The 19,382-nt window shown below is 37.7% G+C and overlaps 1 protein-coding gene across 1 annotated transcript in view; it reads right to left on the reverse strand.

Annotated features, from left to right (window-relative positions):
• LOC134668606 (atrial natriuretic peptide receptor 1-like) overlaps positions 1 to 19,382 on the reverse strand; it is a 259,800-nt gene that overhangs the window by 238,160 nt on the left and 2,258 nt on the right. Inside the window, exon 3 of the mRNA XM_063526062.1 lies at positions 10,302 to 10,485. Coding sequence (XP_063382132.1) covers positions 10,302 to 10,485 — 184 coding nt within the window. The remainder of the gene's footprint in view (positions 1 to 10,301; positions 10,486 to 19,382) is intronic.

The raw sequence follows: 19,382 nt of genomic DNA on the forward strand, positions 1-19,382 counted from the left end.
CATTTCTAATAGGTTTTCCTGTCATCTATAGGTATAGACCTATTTTATGTATTTTTTCAAAATTTTAAACCTAGTAGTTTCGGAGATAAAGGGGGAGGGGGGAATAGTCATTTTTTGCCTATTTTCTTGAATAACTTCTAAACTGTTTATTCGAAAATTATAAAATATATATATTTGAGATCCTTACAATAAGCTCTTTCATTTGATATGTAACATGATATAGTTTGAAATTTTTTATTTTTTTATTTTTTCATTTACCCCCCAAAAGTGGCCCCCATGTTTAAAATTCATTTGTTTACAAACTTACATATGTGTACCAGATTTCAACTTGATTGGTCCAGTAGTTCCGGAGAAAATCGGCTGTGACAGACGGACAGACAGACAGACGCACGAGTGATCCTATAAGGGTTCCGTTTTTTCCTTTTGAGGTACGGAACCCTAAAAACAATAAAAAAAATTGTTTTCGGCGAAATTGACCTAAACTCATACAAACATTTTTTCCTTCTTTTAATTTGACCTCAGAAATAAAATCTTTCGCATTTCTTGAGGACACCTTGTATAATAAGTGTTATAAAATGAATATAACCTTTTTTACTAAGAATTTAACAAGGAACTATTTCTTTCATTGACACTTTTATCCTAAAATGTATACATGAGGTCAAAAAAAAGGAAAAGATGTAATATGTGTTTAGGTCAATTTCGCCAAAAATTTTGTTTGGTTTTTTTTTAATTTTATGAATGAATTTGTATATAAAAATTAAATGCTATTGGTAAACTTGTCAGTTAAAATGGTTTTTTTTTTCGTAAAACTTAGTTTTTGCAAAGTGTTACTTGTCACTTTTTGACATATCAATAAGGATATTTAGACTAAATCCCATAGTAGCAACATCGCCATCAAAAAGGCGTTTTGAACTATGTAACAATAGAAACTTGTTTTTTTTTATTGGTATTAACTCTGAAACTAGGCGAATTTCAAAAAAGTTTATAGGACATTTTTGTCTCTAAATGTGATCAGGAATACGCTGTTAAAATTATTCGGTTTCCTCATGTTACACCGTGTATAATAAATGAGTTTCGAACCCTAAGTAAAAACTATGTTATTTCGAATTTTGACAAGCTAATACATGAATTAGGTGCATCATATAAAAAAAATGAATATGACCTTTTTTATTAAGAATTTATTAAGGATTATTTCTTTCATTGACACTTTTTTCCTAAAATGTATACTTTCCTCAAAAAATGTAAAAAACTGTGAACCGGGACATATTTCATGCAAAAAGGGGGGGTTGCGTCAGGGGGAGGGGAAGGGACGCTAGTGTGCGTAAAGCACCATACCCTAAGGTATCATACTACATTCATAAAAGGCTGGCTATAATTAGTTTTTCAAAAAGCACAATTTGACCGAATATATGAAAGAGGGTCATTGTTGTTGTAAAAGGTGTGCAGGAAATGATACGTTTCTGCACTAGAGCAGTTTAGGTTCCAATTCCAAGTACGATTTTATTATTCTTTTTACAATAAGCAATTGAAATTTGGGTATAAATGGATTTGTTATACAATTTCCATTCTGATATTTAACTCCCCATTCCATAAATTACTTTTGGCCAAATTGTTAATTGAAAATACCTACTCTCAAGTCTCAAAAATACCTACTATAAAAATGTATTTAAAAAAACATGCATTTTACTTTCCTCGTATGCGAAATGAAAAGTAGAGTGTTTTAACTCGGGTGAAAGGCAGCATTTTTGAAAAAAAACCAGGCAAGTGCGAGTCGGACTCGCGCACGAAGGGTTCCGTACCATAATGCAAAAAAAAAACAAAAAAAAAGCAAAAAAAAACGGTCACCCATCCAAGTACTGACCACTCCCGACGTTGCTTAACTTTGGTCAAAAATCACGTTTGTTGTAGCCCCATTTAAATCTTTATTTTATTCTGTTTTTAGTATTTGTTGTTATAGCGGCAACAGAAATACATCATCTGTGAAAATTTCAACTGTCTAGCTAACACGGTTCGTGAGATACAGCCTGGTGACAGACAGACGGACGGACAGCGAAGTCTTAGTAATAGGGTCCCGTTTTACCCTTTGGGTACGGAACCCTAAAAATATCATCTACTAATGTTATTGTTATGCACAAGCAGAAGATATTATAGAATCTTGTTTATTTACAAGAAGATGACATTTTTCTCCACATACCTATATATTTTTGAGAAAAATATAGCTAGGTATTTTAGTTTAAAAATCATTGTTACAATAAATATAGGCTTTTCCAGAGAACATTTACCGAAACGAAAGCAGAATTCACAAGGATTTTCGGTGGACGACCGTAACGCGAATGATTGTTTGGACTGACCTTTCTATAAATATATAAATGTATTTTATTGTGTAATAATCATAATAATTATTAAGTTATATTAAATCTGGGAATGAAATTATATCAGAAAGGAGATTCTTAAATGAGTAGGTATACTCGTAACATGCTTTGTGCATTAAATATACCTCCCTCTATTGAGTGAAAATAAAACAAAATACACAGGTAATCTGTGTTGCGGTTTTAAAGTGCCATCTGTTACACCTTTGACAAATTAAAAATGATTACTTGTCAAATGAAGTCGCCATGTTAGAATTACACCGATACTATAAGCATCACTCACACAAACAAGCAATGAGGCAAAATTTTACCAATATTCAAAGGCTTTTTTCTTAATAATTTTAATCAAAATCTAGTATTTTTTTACGTTAAGCGAAGACAGAAATATATATACTACCCAAACATTACATATACAAGTGAAGAAACCCTATATAATAGGAGCTAGGGTGCCAAGAAAGTTGTATGAAAATCGAGCAAGGAGAACCACCTTAAGACCCAATAGGTTCGTGTCCTCTCACTCACACTGAGCGTAAACGTGAGTGCGATGAACGTTCGTGCTTGGGACCGCAGATATCATGTTTTTGGATTTTAATTACAAGAAATTATAATTTTTTTTTTTTGTTTTTATTATAGGACATTTTTACACTAAGCCCCGCGGTACGTAGGTTGCCCTGAAAGTTTCGGGAATTGCATACTTAGGAACGTATATTTGACATGTGTTATACCTCTTTGTTACAAGCATAGTCTCATTATTCGAAAACACTGGCCACTTAGAAAAAAAAAACAATGTTCTATTTTCAATTGTTTTTTAAAGTCGTTGAGTCGCTGGTGAAAATGGAGCTGTCCCGCGAAAGTTTTAGAGCAATGATTTATTATGACTTTAAAAGTGGATTAACACAACAACAACTTCTGGGCCGACATGGCCTTTCATGCCCCAAAAGCGCCGGCCGCCTATTTCGCCACGGTACCATCAATGATTTGGTCCGTCGGTCGCTTGCCACCGCCTCTGTGCCTGCGATTCTCGAACCCGCGGGCATGGCGAGGGACGATGGCAAGCGCCCCGACGGGGCCACATTGGTGCCGTGGAAACTAGGTAGGGCCCTGGTGTGGGACGCAACGTGCGTAGATACCTTCGCACAGTCCCATATCCAGGCGACCCGCACCCAGGCCGGCGGCGCGGCTGACCAGGCCCAGGTTCTCAAGCGCCGCAAATATTCGTCCTTACTTAAGGACTACGAGTTTGCGGCGCTCGCGGTAGAGACACTGGGCCCTTGGTCAGCCGACATGCAGGCCTTTGTGAGGGCCCTGTCGGGACGGCTGATTGACGCCACAGGGGATCCCAGAGCTGGCGCGTATTTCTCGCAACGAATCGCCCTGGCGGTTCAGCGAGGAAACGCCGCCAGCGTAATGGGTACCATGCCACAGGCGGACCTGCTAGAGGGGGTATTCTTTTTATAATTAGGTTTTTATTTTATAGGTAAGTTTCTTTTATTTTAGTATTAATTTTAATTTCTTTGTAGTTTTAGTTTATTTTAATACATTGATTTATTGACGATTCATTTGTGCAAAATTAACTTTTAGAAACAACAATGTGGAGACCGATTGACTATTGCTTTTAGTAGTGAAGCACCTTCGAAGACGACAATATACAGGTGGTATTCGGAATTTCAACGTGGCCGTGTGTCTCTTGCGGATGACGTACGTGAGGGTCGACCGAAAACTGCCGTTACCGATCAAAACATCGATGTTGTTCGCCAACTGATAAAAGAAGATAGGCATGTTACATATCGGGAAATTCAGGAGACTTTAGGCATTGGAATGAGTCAGGTACAAGTTATTTTACAGCAAGAGTTGGGCGTGCGGAAGTTGTTTTCCCGGTGGATTCCTCACTTGTTATCTGACGACCAGAAAACGGTCCGTGTCAATTGGTGCCACAAAACCCTAAAAAGATTTAATGGAGGAAGCTCAACTGCCGTTTTTAGTATTGTGTCAGGTGACGAGTCATGGATTTACGCATATGAGCCTGAATCCAAAAACCAATCTCGAGTATGGGTTTACGAAGACGAGCCGAAGCCAACAAAAGTTGTTCGTTCTCGCAGCACGATCAAAAAAATGGTAGCCACGTTTGTCTCCAAATCGGGTCACGTGGCGACTATTGCTCTTGAAGATCGAAGAACTGTCAATGCCGATTGGTATATAGGCGTTTGTTTACCGATTGTTTTTGCTGAACTGCGAAAAAATAACCCTAACCGCCGTATTATACTACACCATGATAATGCCAGCCCTCATACTGCTCAGAAAACAAACGACTATCTGAAGGGCGAAAAAGTCGAATTACTGGACCATCCTCCGTACAGCCCCGACCTAAGTCCCAACGATTTTTTTACTTTCCCGAAAATAAAGAATCGGTTGCGTGGTCAGCGTTTTCAGACCGCGGAAGAAGCAGTCCACGCTTATAAAATGGCCATTTCGTCAACCCCCAGTTCAGAGTTCAATAACTGTTTTGAAAACTGGTTTCAGAGAATGAAAAAGTGCATTAAACACAAAGGAGAATACTTTGAAAAACAATAAAAGTACTTTTATTTCATTTAAACGCGTATTTTTTCCAATTCCCGAAACTTTCAGGGCAACCTACGTAAGCTCAAGAAGGTTTGTGTTGACAACCATGACTCAGGAACAAATATCTGTATCATAATACAAATAAATGCCCTTACCAGGATTCGAACCCGGGACCATCGGCTTCATAGGCGGGGTCACTACCCACTAGGCCAGACCCGGTCAGGCCAGAGTTATGGCCCGGCTTACTTTTAATTAATTAATAGCAGGGGACAGTTTTAGTATAAATAGCCTAATCCAATATAACCTAGATCCAAAGTAAACTCTATGTTTGTGATGTGTAATTGAAGTCAAATAAATAAATAGTTATTTTATAGTTATACATGCCTATTCAGATTTCGAGATAATCACAAGATCTAGAGACGATTTAGAGATCAACTAGATCTACATTAGATATTGACTAGATGTGACTTGGATATTTAAGTCATAACATAACTTGTCGAAATGGTTCAAGAGGATCAAAATTGACATATCTATCTTACAAATATCTTTAAATTATCCATATCGTAACTTGTTGAAGTCTAGTAGAAATCTAATTCATTTTCCGGATCGAGCCGATATTTTATTGCCCTATTGGGCAATAAAACACATGCGCGATGAGTGTCACCTCGATGCGGGTCCTCAATGCATTTTTATTTGTCACAAATGTGGGCGACTGTGCCGTTCAAGGATCGGGTTATATAGCCACGAGCGACGCTGTCGCTAGATAACATAGGTAAGTCATAAATGCTGCTTAAATCATCTGTAAAGATGATGATGATGATGAGTTATATTTTAAATACGCCTACGGCTCGTGCAATCTGCGCAAGTTTTGTTTTCTGTAATTTCTCTAACCTCTCCTTAGGGGACGAATTTCAAATAATAAAGTCTGCCCTATGTCCATAATAAACGTTTCAGCTTTAAGGTGACAGTCCATTTCCAACGACAGCTGCATTACTGTTCATTTTACTATGGAAATTGACAATGACAGCGACGCGTTTAGTACCGGTAGTGCAGCTGCAGTTAGAAATGGAATGTTACCATTATACGTGCCAAGTTTTATCAAGGAAATTACTTAAGCCGTAAAAAGTTCGGACAGAAAAAAGTACTAATACGCATTTATATACTGAAGTATATAAGTATGGACATTGGATACCATAAACGCTAGAGCAGAATTAATTATTGTGCCATATATCACATACCTACATAGTGCGGCGTCACGGCAGATTTAAAAGGAGGTGGCGGCACGATCTTGACGTCTTTCGAAAAGATTGGCCTAATATTGCCATACTGCCGTATTCGAATTTCAAGATATTCACAACAGACGACACGAACTAGATCCATTCTAGATACGTTATAGTTTAGATATCAACATAGATAGGTCTCTTTTGCAGCGCAATTCGGGCAACCAATGTCACTTTTACGTTAGATAAAAAATAAAATAAAAAAATAATAATTTTTAAGAAAAAAAAACCGACTTCCATGGGGGCCGATGAAAGATTATTGTAGATGGTACACTATGTAGAAAAGGAGGTAAAACCACCCACTTTTTTACTAGCATTTCGCTTCTGTATAATGGCTCCTCTACAGGATGGGCCAACGCCGGCCACTCCAAGGGACGCAGCCATTGCACTATCACTTGCTCCCTATAACGCATAAATGCGTCCCTTGGAGTGGCCGGCGTTGGCCCATCGTGAAGAGGAGCCATGAGGGTCGTAGTTCTAGCCTAACCTAACCCACTCCTCAGATAGCAGTTCGGTTCTGTGCGGATCGCAGTTCGAACCTAATCAAACCCACTTTTCAAGTAGCATTTTGTTGCTGTAAGGGTCGCAGTTCTAACCTAACTAAGCCACTTAATGGCGCATGCCGTGCGGTGTACGGGGGTTTAAGCGGGAGGGGCTAGTAAGATTGGCATCATCGTACTTGATACCTACATTAATTTTATGGTAGGTAATCATAGTTGTTTATTTAGTTAAGGTATCATAGTGGTTTTCTGGGTCAAGGTCCGGGTCCGAGTCCGGGTCCGAGTCCGGGTCAGAGTCCGGGTCCGTGTCCGGGTCCGAGACCGGGTCCGAATCCGGATCCGAGTCCAGGTCCGGGTCCGAACCGGATCCGGGTCCGAACCGGATCCGGGTATGAGTCCGAGTCCGGGTCCCAGTCCAAGTCAAAATCGAAATTCGTAATCACCAAACGTGTACCATGCGTCATTGAAGAGTTCTGTTCTGGTCATCATCAGCAGTTCCACTTCATCAAATGCGACAGTTTTTAATGTAAATGCTTGATTTTATGATGAAAATACAAAAAAATCTATACGTATGCCTTTAATATTTGAGGACTCGATTCCTTATGGATCCCATCATCAGAACTCGAGCTTGACAAAAATGTGGCTTAAAAACTTAACTTGCTTAACGAACATAACGAAAAGGAAAAATCACCAAACGTGAACTATGCGTCGTTTAAGAGTTCTGTTCTGATCATCATCAGCAGTTCCACTTCATCAAATGCAACAGTTTTTAATGAAAATGCTTGATTTTCTGATGTAAATACAAAAATCTCTATACGCATGCCTTTAAGATTTGAGGAGTTCCCTTGATTCCTCATGGATCCCATCATCAGAACTCGAGCTTGACAAAAATGTGGCTTAAAAATTTAACTTGCTTAACAAACATAACGAAGAGGACAAATCGCCAACCGTGAACTATGCGTCGTTGAAGAGTTCCGTTCTGATCATCATCAGCAGTTCCACCTCATCAAATGTCACTTTTTTGGATGTATATGCTTGATTCGTTGATAAAAAACCAAAAATCACTATGTGTATGCCTTTAAGATTTGAGGAGTTCCCTCGATTCCTCATGGATCCCATCATCAGAACTGGATTTTGACAAAAACGGGACCAATCTGTATGCATATACATTCAATCAAAAAAAGAATTTTCAAAATCGGTCCAGTAATGACGGAGTTATGGAGTAACAAACATAAAAAAAAATAAAAAATAAAATAAAATAAAAAATAAAAAAAAACATCCGAATTGATAACCTCCTTCTTTGAGATTTGGAAGTCGGTTAAAAATAAAAAAGCCCATTTAATCCATAACCAAAAAAAATTTTTTTTTTTTTATATATTTTGTACATTTAAACTTGTATATATATATTTTTTTTAAATTATATAATTTGGTTAGGACCCCTTACGGGTAAAGGCCTCCTCCAGTTCTTGCCATCTTTTTCTGTCTTGTGCAGTATTGGGCCAGTCCTTATCTATGTCACGAAGTTCATCTGACCACCTGGCGTTTGGTTTGCCGTGTCTTCTTTTGCCGTCTGGTCCTTTCCACAGCGTGGCCACTTTAGTCCATCTTTTGGTGTGCATTCTAGCTACATGGCCGGCCCATTTCCATTTTCATCATCTCAGCCATAAAACGTCCACTGTTGAACATAAGCCTCCCCTTAGACCTCCATACGTGTCGGATGGGGGGTGAATGCCATAATCGCCACGCTTGGCAGGCGGGTTGGCGATCGCAGTCGAGTACACCGAATTTGAGGGACGCTGCTGCCCGTCCACCGGTGGTTTTGGACGTAGTTTAAGGACATACCCGGGTCCATAAGATAAGTCCGTAAGATATCTATTAGATGTGAATTGGATCTCTAAGTCATATCCTGAGATTTCTACATTTGGATCTCTAAATCGTTCAAGAGTATCTCCAGAATCGCGCAAACGTCAAATTTAACAAGTTAGATCTTAAACATATCGTTATCCTATCTTGGTGATGTCTAAAAGATGTCTAATAGATGTCTATATCATAATCCGAATCGGGCCTATAGAGCGAGACGCGTGGAAGAAAGAGAGGGAGGCCTTTGCCCAGCAGTGGGACACAACAGGCTAACAAATAAAATATCACACGTTTTTCGCCGTTTATATCTTTATACCCAAATAGCAAATAATTAATGTAATTTTGAATCACATATTTTTATCTTTAGAAAGTGATCACTTTTTAGTAAAGTCACAAATGCCTTATCTCATGATATCCCTCGCCACATCAGTTAACCACAGGTGTACAGTCGCCCTTAGATATATCGAAACGGTTAAGGTGCTCAAAATATCTGAACACGCACTCTAACGCCTTGACAATAAAGGCTTGTTTAAACGTTTGTGAGCACCTTGGCCGCACCGATAAATCTGATGGGGACTGTACGTCCATGTACCTATTAAATTAGAATGCCATAAAACTCGTTAATTTGTTTGTAGGTTCAATTAACTTAGCTCAAACCACTAAGTTAACCAGTTCTCAAAATTATCTAAATTGCGATTCCGTAGGGATCCGAACTATTATACAGACCCTTAAGCTCCTTTATCTTGATAAACTTTAGACCCAATTAATCTCGTTTATTCAGACCTCGTGGAGGTATTTGCGCTATCATGTAGCTTAAACGCGTTGCTGACGAACTACCTATCTATTTAGAGAATCACTACATTCAATTGATGGTTTCTCATGGTATTCCTGTGTACAGTAATATTCATTTAGGTTGTAAACTGTATCTTTTAATTTAATTCTACACCTTTGTAGAATTTTAGCAATCACCTATAGGTACCTATTCTACTCGTTACCTGGCTAGAATATCTTATTATTATAGCAAGGAACATATAAGGTTCATGGCGGTAGTCCCCCTTGGGAAATGTGTGAGTACTCGGAGTCGAACTAAACTAAAATAAATACTCACTTTTGGTCGCTGCGGAAATCCTCATCCTCAAGTGATCGTTTCGGATGTGCGATATTCTTTTCGGTTGCAAATGTTGACAGAGAAGCATTCAATAAAATTTGTATTCAATACTCACTGGCTCCAGATGTTGATCTAACATGTCCTTGAAGCTTCCAGGCAGGGCGTGTAAAATTATAAGCTGCAGTTTGACTCGCCAAAGTCAAAGTAAAAGCATTAAGAAGTCAACAAAGTGGCAATTGATACTTACTGTCTCATAACGTCGAACAGAAAAAATCCTTTCATCAAAGCTCCAGAGCACACGAGCTTATATAGGGTTTTCAGTTGTCCAGTGGCCGATTTCCGGTTTCAAACTCAGTGGATTGAAAGGGACATGCGGGGAGTGTTTTAAATAGTATTGTGAGTGTTGCGAATTCATAAGTGACCAGCTGGATCGCAAAATCGACATTTAGATAGGTATTATGATTTACAAAAAACTCAATCCGCATTCATCTCCTTTTCATTGAAATAAATTTTGGTTTATATGTTTTAGTTAAATTAAATCAAAATCGGAAATCTGCCACTGTACCCCGTCAAGAGGTTTCAAAAGCACTTACAGGAAGCAAGAGTAAGGTAAGCAAATACTCACTGCCTCATAACGTCGATCAAAAAGAAGGCTATGTCCTTAAAGCCGACAGTCCCCGCACGCACTAGCATGTAGTACTCCGAGCTGCAGTTTTGCTTGGGCTCGCTGAAGTCGAAGGAGAAACCGCCGGTGGTGAGCATGGGCGTGCCGGTGCTGCCGAGGAACTTGGCGATGCGAGCCACGGCGGCTGTTGACAAAGAAAACCTTTAGAGCACCTGCATTGTCATTATTAATAACTATAGTGACCCGCCCCGGTTTCGCATGGGTTACACAAACACCTAAACCTTCTCCAATAATCACTCTATACCCTATTGATACATCTATTGGCAGGTTATTTAATTACACAAACGGGTCTACCGCGATATAATTTCATTGTTTACCTTAAATTCCGACGTTTCAGCTGAGTTGCACCAGCTGTGGTCACGGAAAGACTGACTGACTAACTGAAAGGCCAAAAACAATGTAATTATATCGCGGTAGACCTGTTTGTGTAATTAAATAAACGTTTGGTATGTGTGTCTAAAACCTCGGAAGGGATATTAAAAATAGAAAAAAAAATCGATGAAAATGCAAAAAGTTACTGCGAAATTCAGTCAGGATCCTTATCAAACACAAACGAAAGAATTTCTCAGCTTGCTAACCAACTTATCTCTCAAAAGTTAGGCGTTCACAATCAAGTTATTAACCGTAAATTGGTCTTAGCATGCGTAATCCGCCATGTGAAGTTTTGGATAATCCGAGGTGCGGGCAACCTAGCACGCCTCGCCTCGTGACTCGTGTTCGTCGATTATACGAGTACACTCGATTGATTTGATAAATATTCCGTTTGAGGAACGCCCAATATGACATGCTGTTGTGTGTGACATGTTATACTTGATGATTAAAAAAACCTTCGGCAAATTAAAAAGAGATGTGCGGGTTTTTTCATTTACCGTTATAAGTACTTACTTATATAGGCAACGGTATGTAGAGTCTGTGCGGTATGGAGTGTGTGTGTGTGCGAGTGCGTATGTGTGTGTGTGTGTGTGTGTGTGTGTGTGTGTCTGTGTTGATTAACTAAAGTTAATCGTGCGTTGTCTGACATTAGGTAAAAACGTAAAGTGTATTTTTATTTATTATGCGATGATTACGCACGATGTACAGTCAACGGTAAAAATATGGGTGTAGACAACTTACTCAAAAATATGTCCCATAGTTCTTAAGTCACTGACATAAGAGTTATGGTACATATTTTTGAAATGATTTGTACACCCATATTTTTACCGTTGACTGTACACTGGCAGGTGCACATTTTATCGGTAGTCCCATTGAATGATGTTTCGATCCTAACGACATCATTATGGAGATTATATCACACAGATATTTCTGTCCATTGGTGTTTTTCGCATTAGAAATAAATAACACAACTTGTTATTCTTCACTTGTGTCTTGTGTAGGCACGCTGTTACGAAAACAATCACAAGCTTTAATGTGTCATACACATATGAATGAAGAGTCTTCGGAAAGAGAAGAGTGGTGGAATGTATTGGGCTCCATACATTTCACGACTCTTCTCTTTTCGCACAGACTCTATAAATGAGAAGACAAAGATTTCGGATTCGGAAGATCTTAAGACATCATCATATCATCGGTTAACACTTCAGATATTTACATAAATACTATTATATAATAGTCTAGTCTTCTCTAGGGGGTAACTGCACAAAAGATCCCTGTGGGTCGAAGTGTATCCGCAAGGGCCCCCGAAAACAATAAGATAAGATAAGATAAGATTATATAATAATTTATGTAACAACAAAGGAAAATACAATTTTTAATAATTAAATTTGCCAGGCGTGTCTAAGTATAGCTTTCGGAATTATGTTGCTATTTTATCCTCCTTCCTTAGAGAAATACACCTCTCACCTTTTATCCGTTTGCTTCCCCAAAATAACTTCCTGGGATAAATATTTCAGAGAATTCATATTAACTCACATTATAAACGGGTCTAACGCGAATTTTATTCAATTACCTTGATTTACCGACGTTTCGACACAGGTTTCACTGGTCGTGGTCGCGGTTGACATGTGGTGTGTGGTGTGGTGTGGGTGGTTGGTATGTGTTCAAAACGCGAAAGTTTAAAATATTATACATATTTCAGAGAATTGTTGCCATTACCCTTGCTCCCGTTTGCCCATTATATGAGCACATAATACCTATACAAATCACCAAAATGTCACTGACTTCCTTTGAACCAACGTTTCAATGTTTCTTTTATAAAAGCATCTTCCATCATCTTTTCCATTTGATTTCACATCAGCAATTTCAAAACTGGGGACCCGCCCCGGCTTCGCACGGCTTAACAAATTATACACTTTAACCTTCCTCAAGAATCACTCGTCGATAAGTGAAAACCGCATGAAAATTCCGTTCAGTAGTTTTTGAGTTCGCGAACTTACATACACACAAAAGACAGACGTGGCGGAGGACTTTGGGCCCGATTAGAATTTTGTAAAAGACATCTATTTGATATCTTTTAGACATCACCAAGATACGATAACGATATGTTTAAGATCTAACCTGTCAAATTTGACATTTGCGCGATTCTGGAGATACTCTTGAACGATTTATACGGATATGACTTAGAGATCCAATTCACATCTAATAGATATCTTACTCTATACTCTATGTAACGTAAAAGTGACATTGGTTGCCCGAATTGCGCTGCAAAAGAGAACTAGTTGATATCTAAACTACTTATAACGTATCTAGAATGGATCTAGTACGTGTCGTCTCTTGTGAATATCTTGAAGTTCGAATACGGCAGTTTGATTTATAAGGTGTAGTGAGGAATAGTCATTCAAGCACCAGCTACGCTACGCACCAAGCCAACGTTATTATTACGATAACCAAAATACGATTAAAATTGTATACATTATGTCGAGGACTAATTTGAGGTTTTATATGTTATTTATACTTTTTATACATTTTGTCTATGTCTTTGTGGTATTTTGTTTTCACCTTTTGTTTTAATACAGTCGTCATTTAGGTAAATGCTCGGGTGAATGCCGGCTTTTTCGTTGCTCCCGATTTTTGTAGCTATCGAAGTGTAAATTGTCCTGGATTCCGGGACACATTACTTACCACTCGAAATACGAGTAAATGCTTTTTTTTCAGCCATTATTAAAATTGTCATTTTTTGGTTTATTAATATAAAATATAAGTTTAATTATTTTTTTTTACTAAAAATGTTTATTAAGTATAAATGGAAACATATATCATACAAATAATAAAAATATAAAACTACTTACACCAAATTTTTAATTAGGATATCCACAACGCAGGCTTCGTCAGGTGGCTACAAATGCAAATCCGCAACATGCTTCGTCCAAAACAAACCGTTTAATTAATTAATATATCATTTTATTAATTGATATATAAGTACCTAGTAAATACCTAAATAAAAGGGGTCCCTAATTTACAAAACTTGACCCTGGCTTTGATCGTAAAGATGGGACAATTTTGCAACAAACTCAGTCATTCACCTTGAAATCATCTTCTAGTATTATAGGACCACCGTCTGGTCGATATCTCATATTGATACAGTTTAGTGGTTTATCCAAGATAAAACTAATCGCTATTCCAAGACCGTCATCTTAGGGATCGAATGATTTATCTCTGGGAGTACTGGTAAGACTGTATATTGAGAACAATCCCCTTTTTAATAGTTGGCCTTTTTCAAAGACTAAACAACTTTGGGTGTACTTCGCTTAGTACGTATTTAGGCCATTTATGAACGTCTTTTCTAGAGGCTGTATAGGTATTTATCTATTTAATTGTTTAAGTGTTTTATTTAAACCTGGAACTATGCAACGATTTCGATAAAACACAGTGTGCATGTGTTATATATGAGTACGTCAAAATTTCATATAAGTTTGACAAGACTAATGGTAACATTCCATTTCTAACCGCAGCTGCACTACCGGTACTGAACGCGTCGCTGTCATTGTCAATTTCCATAGTAAAATTGACAGTAGTGCAGCTGTCGTTGGAAATGGAATGTTATACCCTTAGGCTAAGCTTGTGACAGCTGCAACACTTAGCCGTTCCTCAGCATACTCCGCTCTTCCACCAAATGTGTAGAATGACCGGCTGATTGCCCGTTGATGGACTATTTAATGGACCCACACTATAGCGTCTCTCGAGCATCGGTGTCTAACCAACTCTATGGCTGCTGCTTGACGCAGCGTCAGCGCAATTGCGTAGCGACGCCATTTGCCATAGCGCTGACTAGACGCTGACGACGACGCTCAAAAGAGGCTAGTGTGAGGCCCGGTCTAGCGTGAGTCATCCTTTATGAATACATAAAGACTGAGTTTCTGTATTTCTAAATTTACCAAACGAATACAATCACTGAGGGCCTACCGCGAACCACGTTCGAAGTGTTGCCTCCCTATCACACTTACGTACGATTTACAAGTGCGACAGAGAGGCAAGATGTCGAACGTGGTTCGCGGTAGGCCCTCTGGACCCCAGAGATGGGCCAAATTATACCACATGTTAGAATAAACAAAACGGCATTGAATCTCCACGGCCAATATTAAATAGGTCAACAGAACACGTCGGAAAGTTAGACCCCGACCTCTAGGGGTCTGAATTCGTCTCGAGTTTTATTTACTTAGGTGGTGGTCTAATGTTATGTTACCTATTTAATATTTAGGTACCAACTCATCCTATAGGGAATCTACCTCATACTTCTACGAAAGAGCGCCAATGTAATTCTAGTCGATTCGCATCCCTGGCGAGACAAACGAATTTAAAAAAACATTTGAATGAAACATTGTTATTATTAAAAAAATAAAAGAATGTTTAAGTCAAATCTCCTTACTCAAAGCTTTTAGGCACTTTCCCTCCAGGGCCCATTATTTTTTTCCACACTATAGGTGTAATAACATACGAGTACATATAAATAGTAACACCGAATATTAACATTATTAAGTAAAGGCACTCGATTACGGCGTAGCGAAAGTCAAACATAGTTAGATTACTTTCAAAGCTCGTGGCATTTATAAGTCAAAGCCAGCAAATCACGTGGTGACAGAATTTACGACGCAATCGGAGTCAATGAGCCTTACGGGAACACCCTCTTAAGCCTGTTCACATTGGATAGGCTAAGAGTTGATGTTTGAATTTAGTACGTGAAATCTACTCACACGGAGGAACAGCCAAAAGAAATTATGAGCGCGTTTGCGCCAAACAGGGCAATACACGACGCTATGCGCGCTGGCAACAACACATTGCGTTTTGGCATTTTTTATTATAGGTCTGAGTATTTAGTAGGTACACAATTTTAATTTATACTTAAGTACTTGAAGAAAACGCCAAATGAAGTCGATGTTCCTGTAGACTACTGTAGAGGTAGAGTATCCTCATTTAATAAATAAAATGCCTAAATGAAATGTAGAGATTGTGAAGTTGCCAGAAGCATGACGTTCGTTATAACTAGGTACAAGAATAGAAATACATCTCCTTAAATGGCTTAAATAATTCACCAAAAAGTCGTTTAAATTGGTAAACAAAATGATGACAAACAAATTCTTGATCTAATCACATTGTACAGCTTGAATAAAAAACGAACTGGCATCGGTACTTAAAACAGGTGATAGATGTAGTACTCTGCTGGTGGAATGTTCTTATTATTGATAATTTGGCGAATTTTCCAACTTGAACTCATCGAAAGACACTGTTAAACTTGCTACACCTATTGTTATGATACGTATATTCATATTCATATTATTTATTCACAATATTTATAATATTCCATGTCATTTTATATAATAGAGCATATAATTATTTGAAACAAGTACTATGTAAGTGTACATTCGTAAAAATCAATAACAATTAAAATAAAATTCATATTCGGGTAACTTTACTAAAGCTCAATATTCAAAAATTCGTCATAGGTGTTGAATGTGTGTTCGAGAAGCCAAGCCTTCAGTCTAGCCTTAAAACATTGCAGCAACGGTGACGAGGTGACTGTCTCCGGCAACCTGTTGTAAAAAGTTGGACCCATTATGTGGGTCAGCTTTGACCTTGCAAGTCTACGTTTTACTGGGAGAAGTTGATATTATTATTATATCTGTCATGTCGTTTGAGTCGCGACTGTAAAATAAATAATTAATATTATGAATATTTGCGAAAGGTGCCATGCAGCGTCACTTTTATATATTTAAATATCTACAACGATGTAGAAGCCGGGAATACATCACTAGCTCTTAGCGCAAATAGGTGTTACCTACCTTGTTTACTAACCGAAAGTGTTATGTAAAGCGTAAACAACAGGCTTCGACGGAGACTTGTGGGCTTGCCTCCGACGAGCGCCAGTTAATTTCTTGTACCTGTACAATATGCTAATCCCGCTTTTGTCTCCTTGCCGCTTTGTATTTTCCTTAGTATAACTTGGGTCGTTAATTGTAAAACGATAATTTATTTATTTGGTTTTCTACTATTTATTGTGTATTGTTTTAAAAACGTCTAACTGCCGTATTCGAACTTCAAGATATTCACAAGAGACGACACGTTCTAGATCCATTCTAGACACGTTATAGTTTAGATATCAACTAGTTCTCTTTTGCAACGCAATTCGGGCGACTAATGTCACTTTTACGTTAGATAGAGTAAGATATCTATTAGATGTGAATTAGATCTCTAAGTCATATCCTGTGGAAATCGTTCAAGAGTATCTCCAGAATCGCGCAAATGTCAAATTTGACAGGTTAGATCTTAAACACATCGTTATCGTTTCTTGGTGATGTCTAAAAGATGTCTAATAGATGTATATTTCATAATCCGAATCGGGCCTTAAGCTTCGGTATTAGCTGACAGCGTAGTTCAGCAAAAAAATGTAAAAATAGCCACATTTATGTAGAGAATACCACATTTTGTTTGTGTCCCAATCCAGACACCTCACGATTGTTAAGTAGGTACTATATAGGGCATTCAACGAGACTCTCCGATATAAAAACCTTAACGGAAACAACTCAACATCGTCATTCTAGCGTTTTCCTGGAATTTCACTCACTTAGCAACCTAATCCAAAGAATAAGCACAAAATACTTGTTTTATGAACACAGTAGAGGACTATTTAGGCCTTATTGAGATTAGTCACTAAAACAACTATCGGTAGGGCCGAAAGTATTAATTTATGAAATTATGACTCATTTCGTACCTTGTCACAGTGACATTCAATATGAAAGTCGCTAGAGACGCCATACTAATTTCACTGTGACAAGGTACCTACACAATGGATTATAAATTAAAACTTTCGACTGTACCTATTGTACCAACAATAAATAACCGCCCCACCGGGCGGTTACCTCGTGAGCCAAGTCTAGAAACATACCGACCTTGCCCTTCTCGGCTTCTCCGAAGTTTTCCACAAGAGATAAATCTATCAACACGTCTAGCTCATTGAATACATTAGCTCTGTTCATTATGACAGATTAGTCCCAATAGAGCGAAACACGACTATTAAAGAAAATTATTCTATACGAGCTATTCTGTTTTTATCATTTATTTATTTTTCTTCTTAAGTTAGGTTGTTTATAACATGCATATAAAAGTAAAATACAAAAGCACATAAAAAAACAATAAAAAATACATATAAACACATTATAAAAAACCTCACCTAGGGTGCCGCCGGCAGCGGGGCAGGGCCAGAGCTATGCTTATTATTAAAATTCTTATTCATCCACTTGTCCACTTTTACTAGGTAAGCCGCTGGAACCCGCTTGACTGCATAAAATGTTAACCTCCTAAGTCCCTGCGTACAATTTTTTGTACAAATTCCAAAATCTATATTGAAATTTTATTGTGTAACTAAGGGTTAAAATTTCAAAAACAAAACAATTGCTTCTGAGTCTCGGGAGGTTAAGAAAACACTATTGTAGCTAGTATCTACATACCAGTAAGTATTTTTATCAGCAGGGGTTACTTAAACAATTTCACCCACAGAAAATACGCGTCAGCGAAGACGATTATTTCGGTTTTATATCCCTTAATGGTGATATTATGGTTGTAATAAAACATTATTAAACTATGCGGGACTACTGGTTTTGCCATAAAAGCGCTACAGGCAATATTATTACGTCGGTGAAAGATTGCATTTCCTTATTACATAGCTAGATCAATGTATTAGTAGGTTTTCCACACTAATAAATAAACATACTTTTCTGTATAGAATATTTTACTTTTTTATTACGTGTCATCTATCGATAAAATCATGAAATTAATTTTAGGTTTTACCTTAGTACTTACCTACGTGTTTTTATACGTACTTACATGCGCCATGTTTCGAAGAGGATGGATTGATTCGCAATGGGTGCTGAGTAGCTATAATATACGATTGGTAAAACAAGGTAACAAAATGTAGTATTATTCGTTTAGCAACGAAAAAAGTCACCCATGAACCAAATACGTACCTATTAAATTTGTATTTGTATTGTATACGTATTAAATATATTTCGCAGTATTCAATTAAATCCGAGATCAAAAGCGTATATATTACAGCCATTGTTAAATGTACGTAGGCCATTATTGCGGATTCGCCGAAACATGCCATTGCACTAATTTCTATAGTCAATAGATATTGTCAGCAGTAGCTTGTTATTTTATTATTTTACTATAGGGTAACGATGTGTAAAGTACAACTTAAAATAAATGAAAATTACTCATGTTATCGCGATTTTTTTATCGAGCCAACTTTAAGCTTTTAAGATTTTGGTTAGAAACTGCCCTTGGAAATATAGTCTAGTTTCAGTGTGACTTTATTCATGACATTGATCTTGATTGAAACGTGTTAAAATAACATTAAAACTACAAATTTTTCGTTAGGCCACTCTTATGAAAAGGCATAGGTATGAAATAACTCCTTAACGGAACTGACATTGCTCGGGCGTCGTGGGATTCACCTGATTGATTTGCAAGGCAGGAAAATCTCCGTAATTTGCACTTTTTTCATTTCTACATATTAAGTGCTCGAAGAACGGATAGCTATTAAGTTAAAAAATAAAGAGTCTCTAGTGGTTCTATGTAAGCAAATATACAGAG

The sequence above is a fragment of the Cydia fagiglandana genome, chromosome 1 (genome assembly GCF_963556715.1).
Source record: "Cydia fagiglandana chromosome 1, ilCydFagi1.1, whole genome shotgun sequence".
NCBI lineage: Eukaryota > Metazoa > Arthropoda > Insecta > Lepidoptera > Tortricidae > Cydia > Cydia fagiglandana.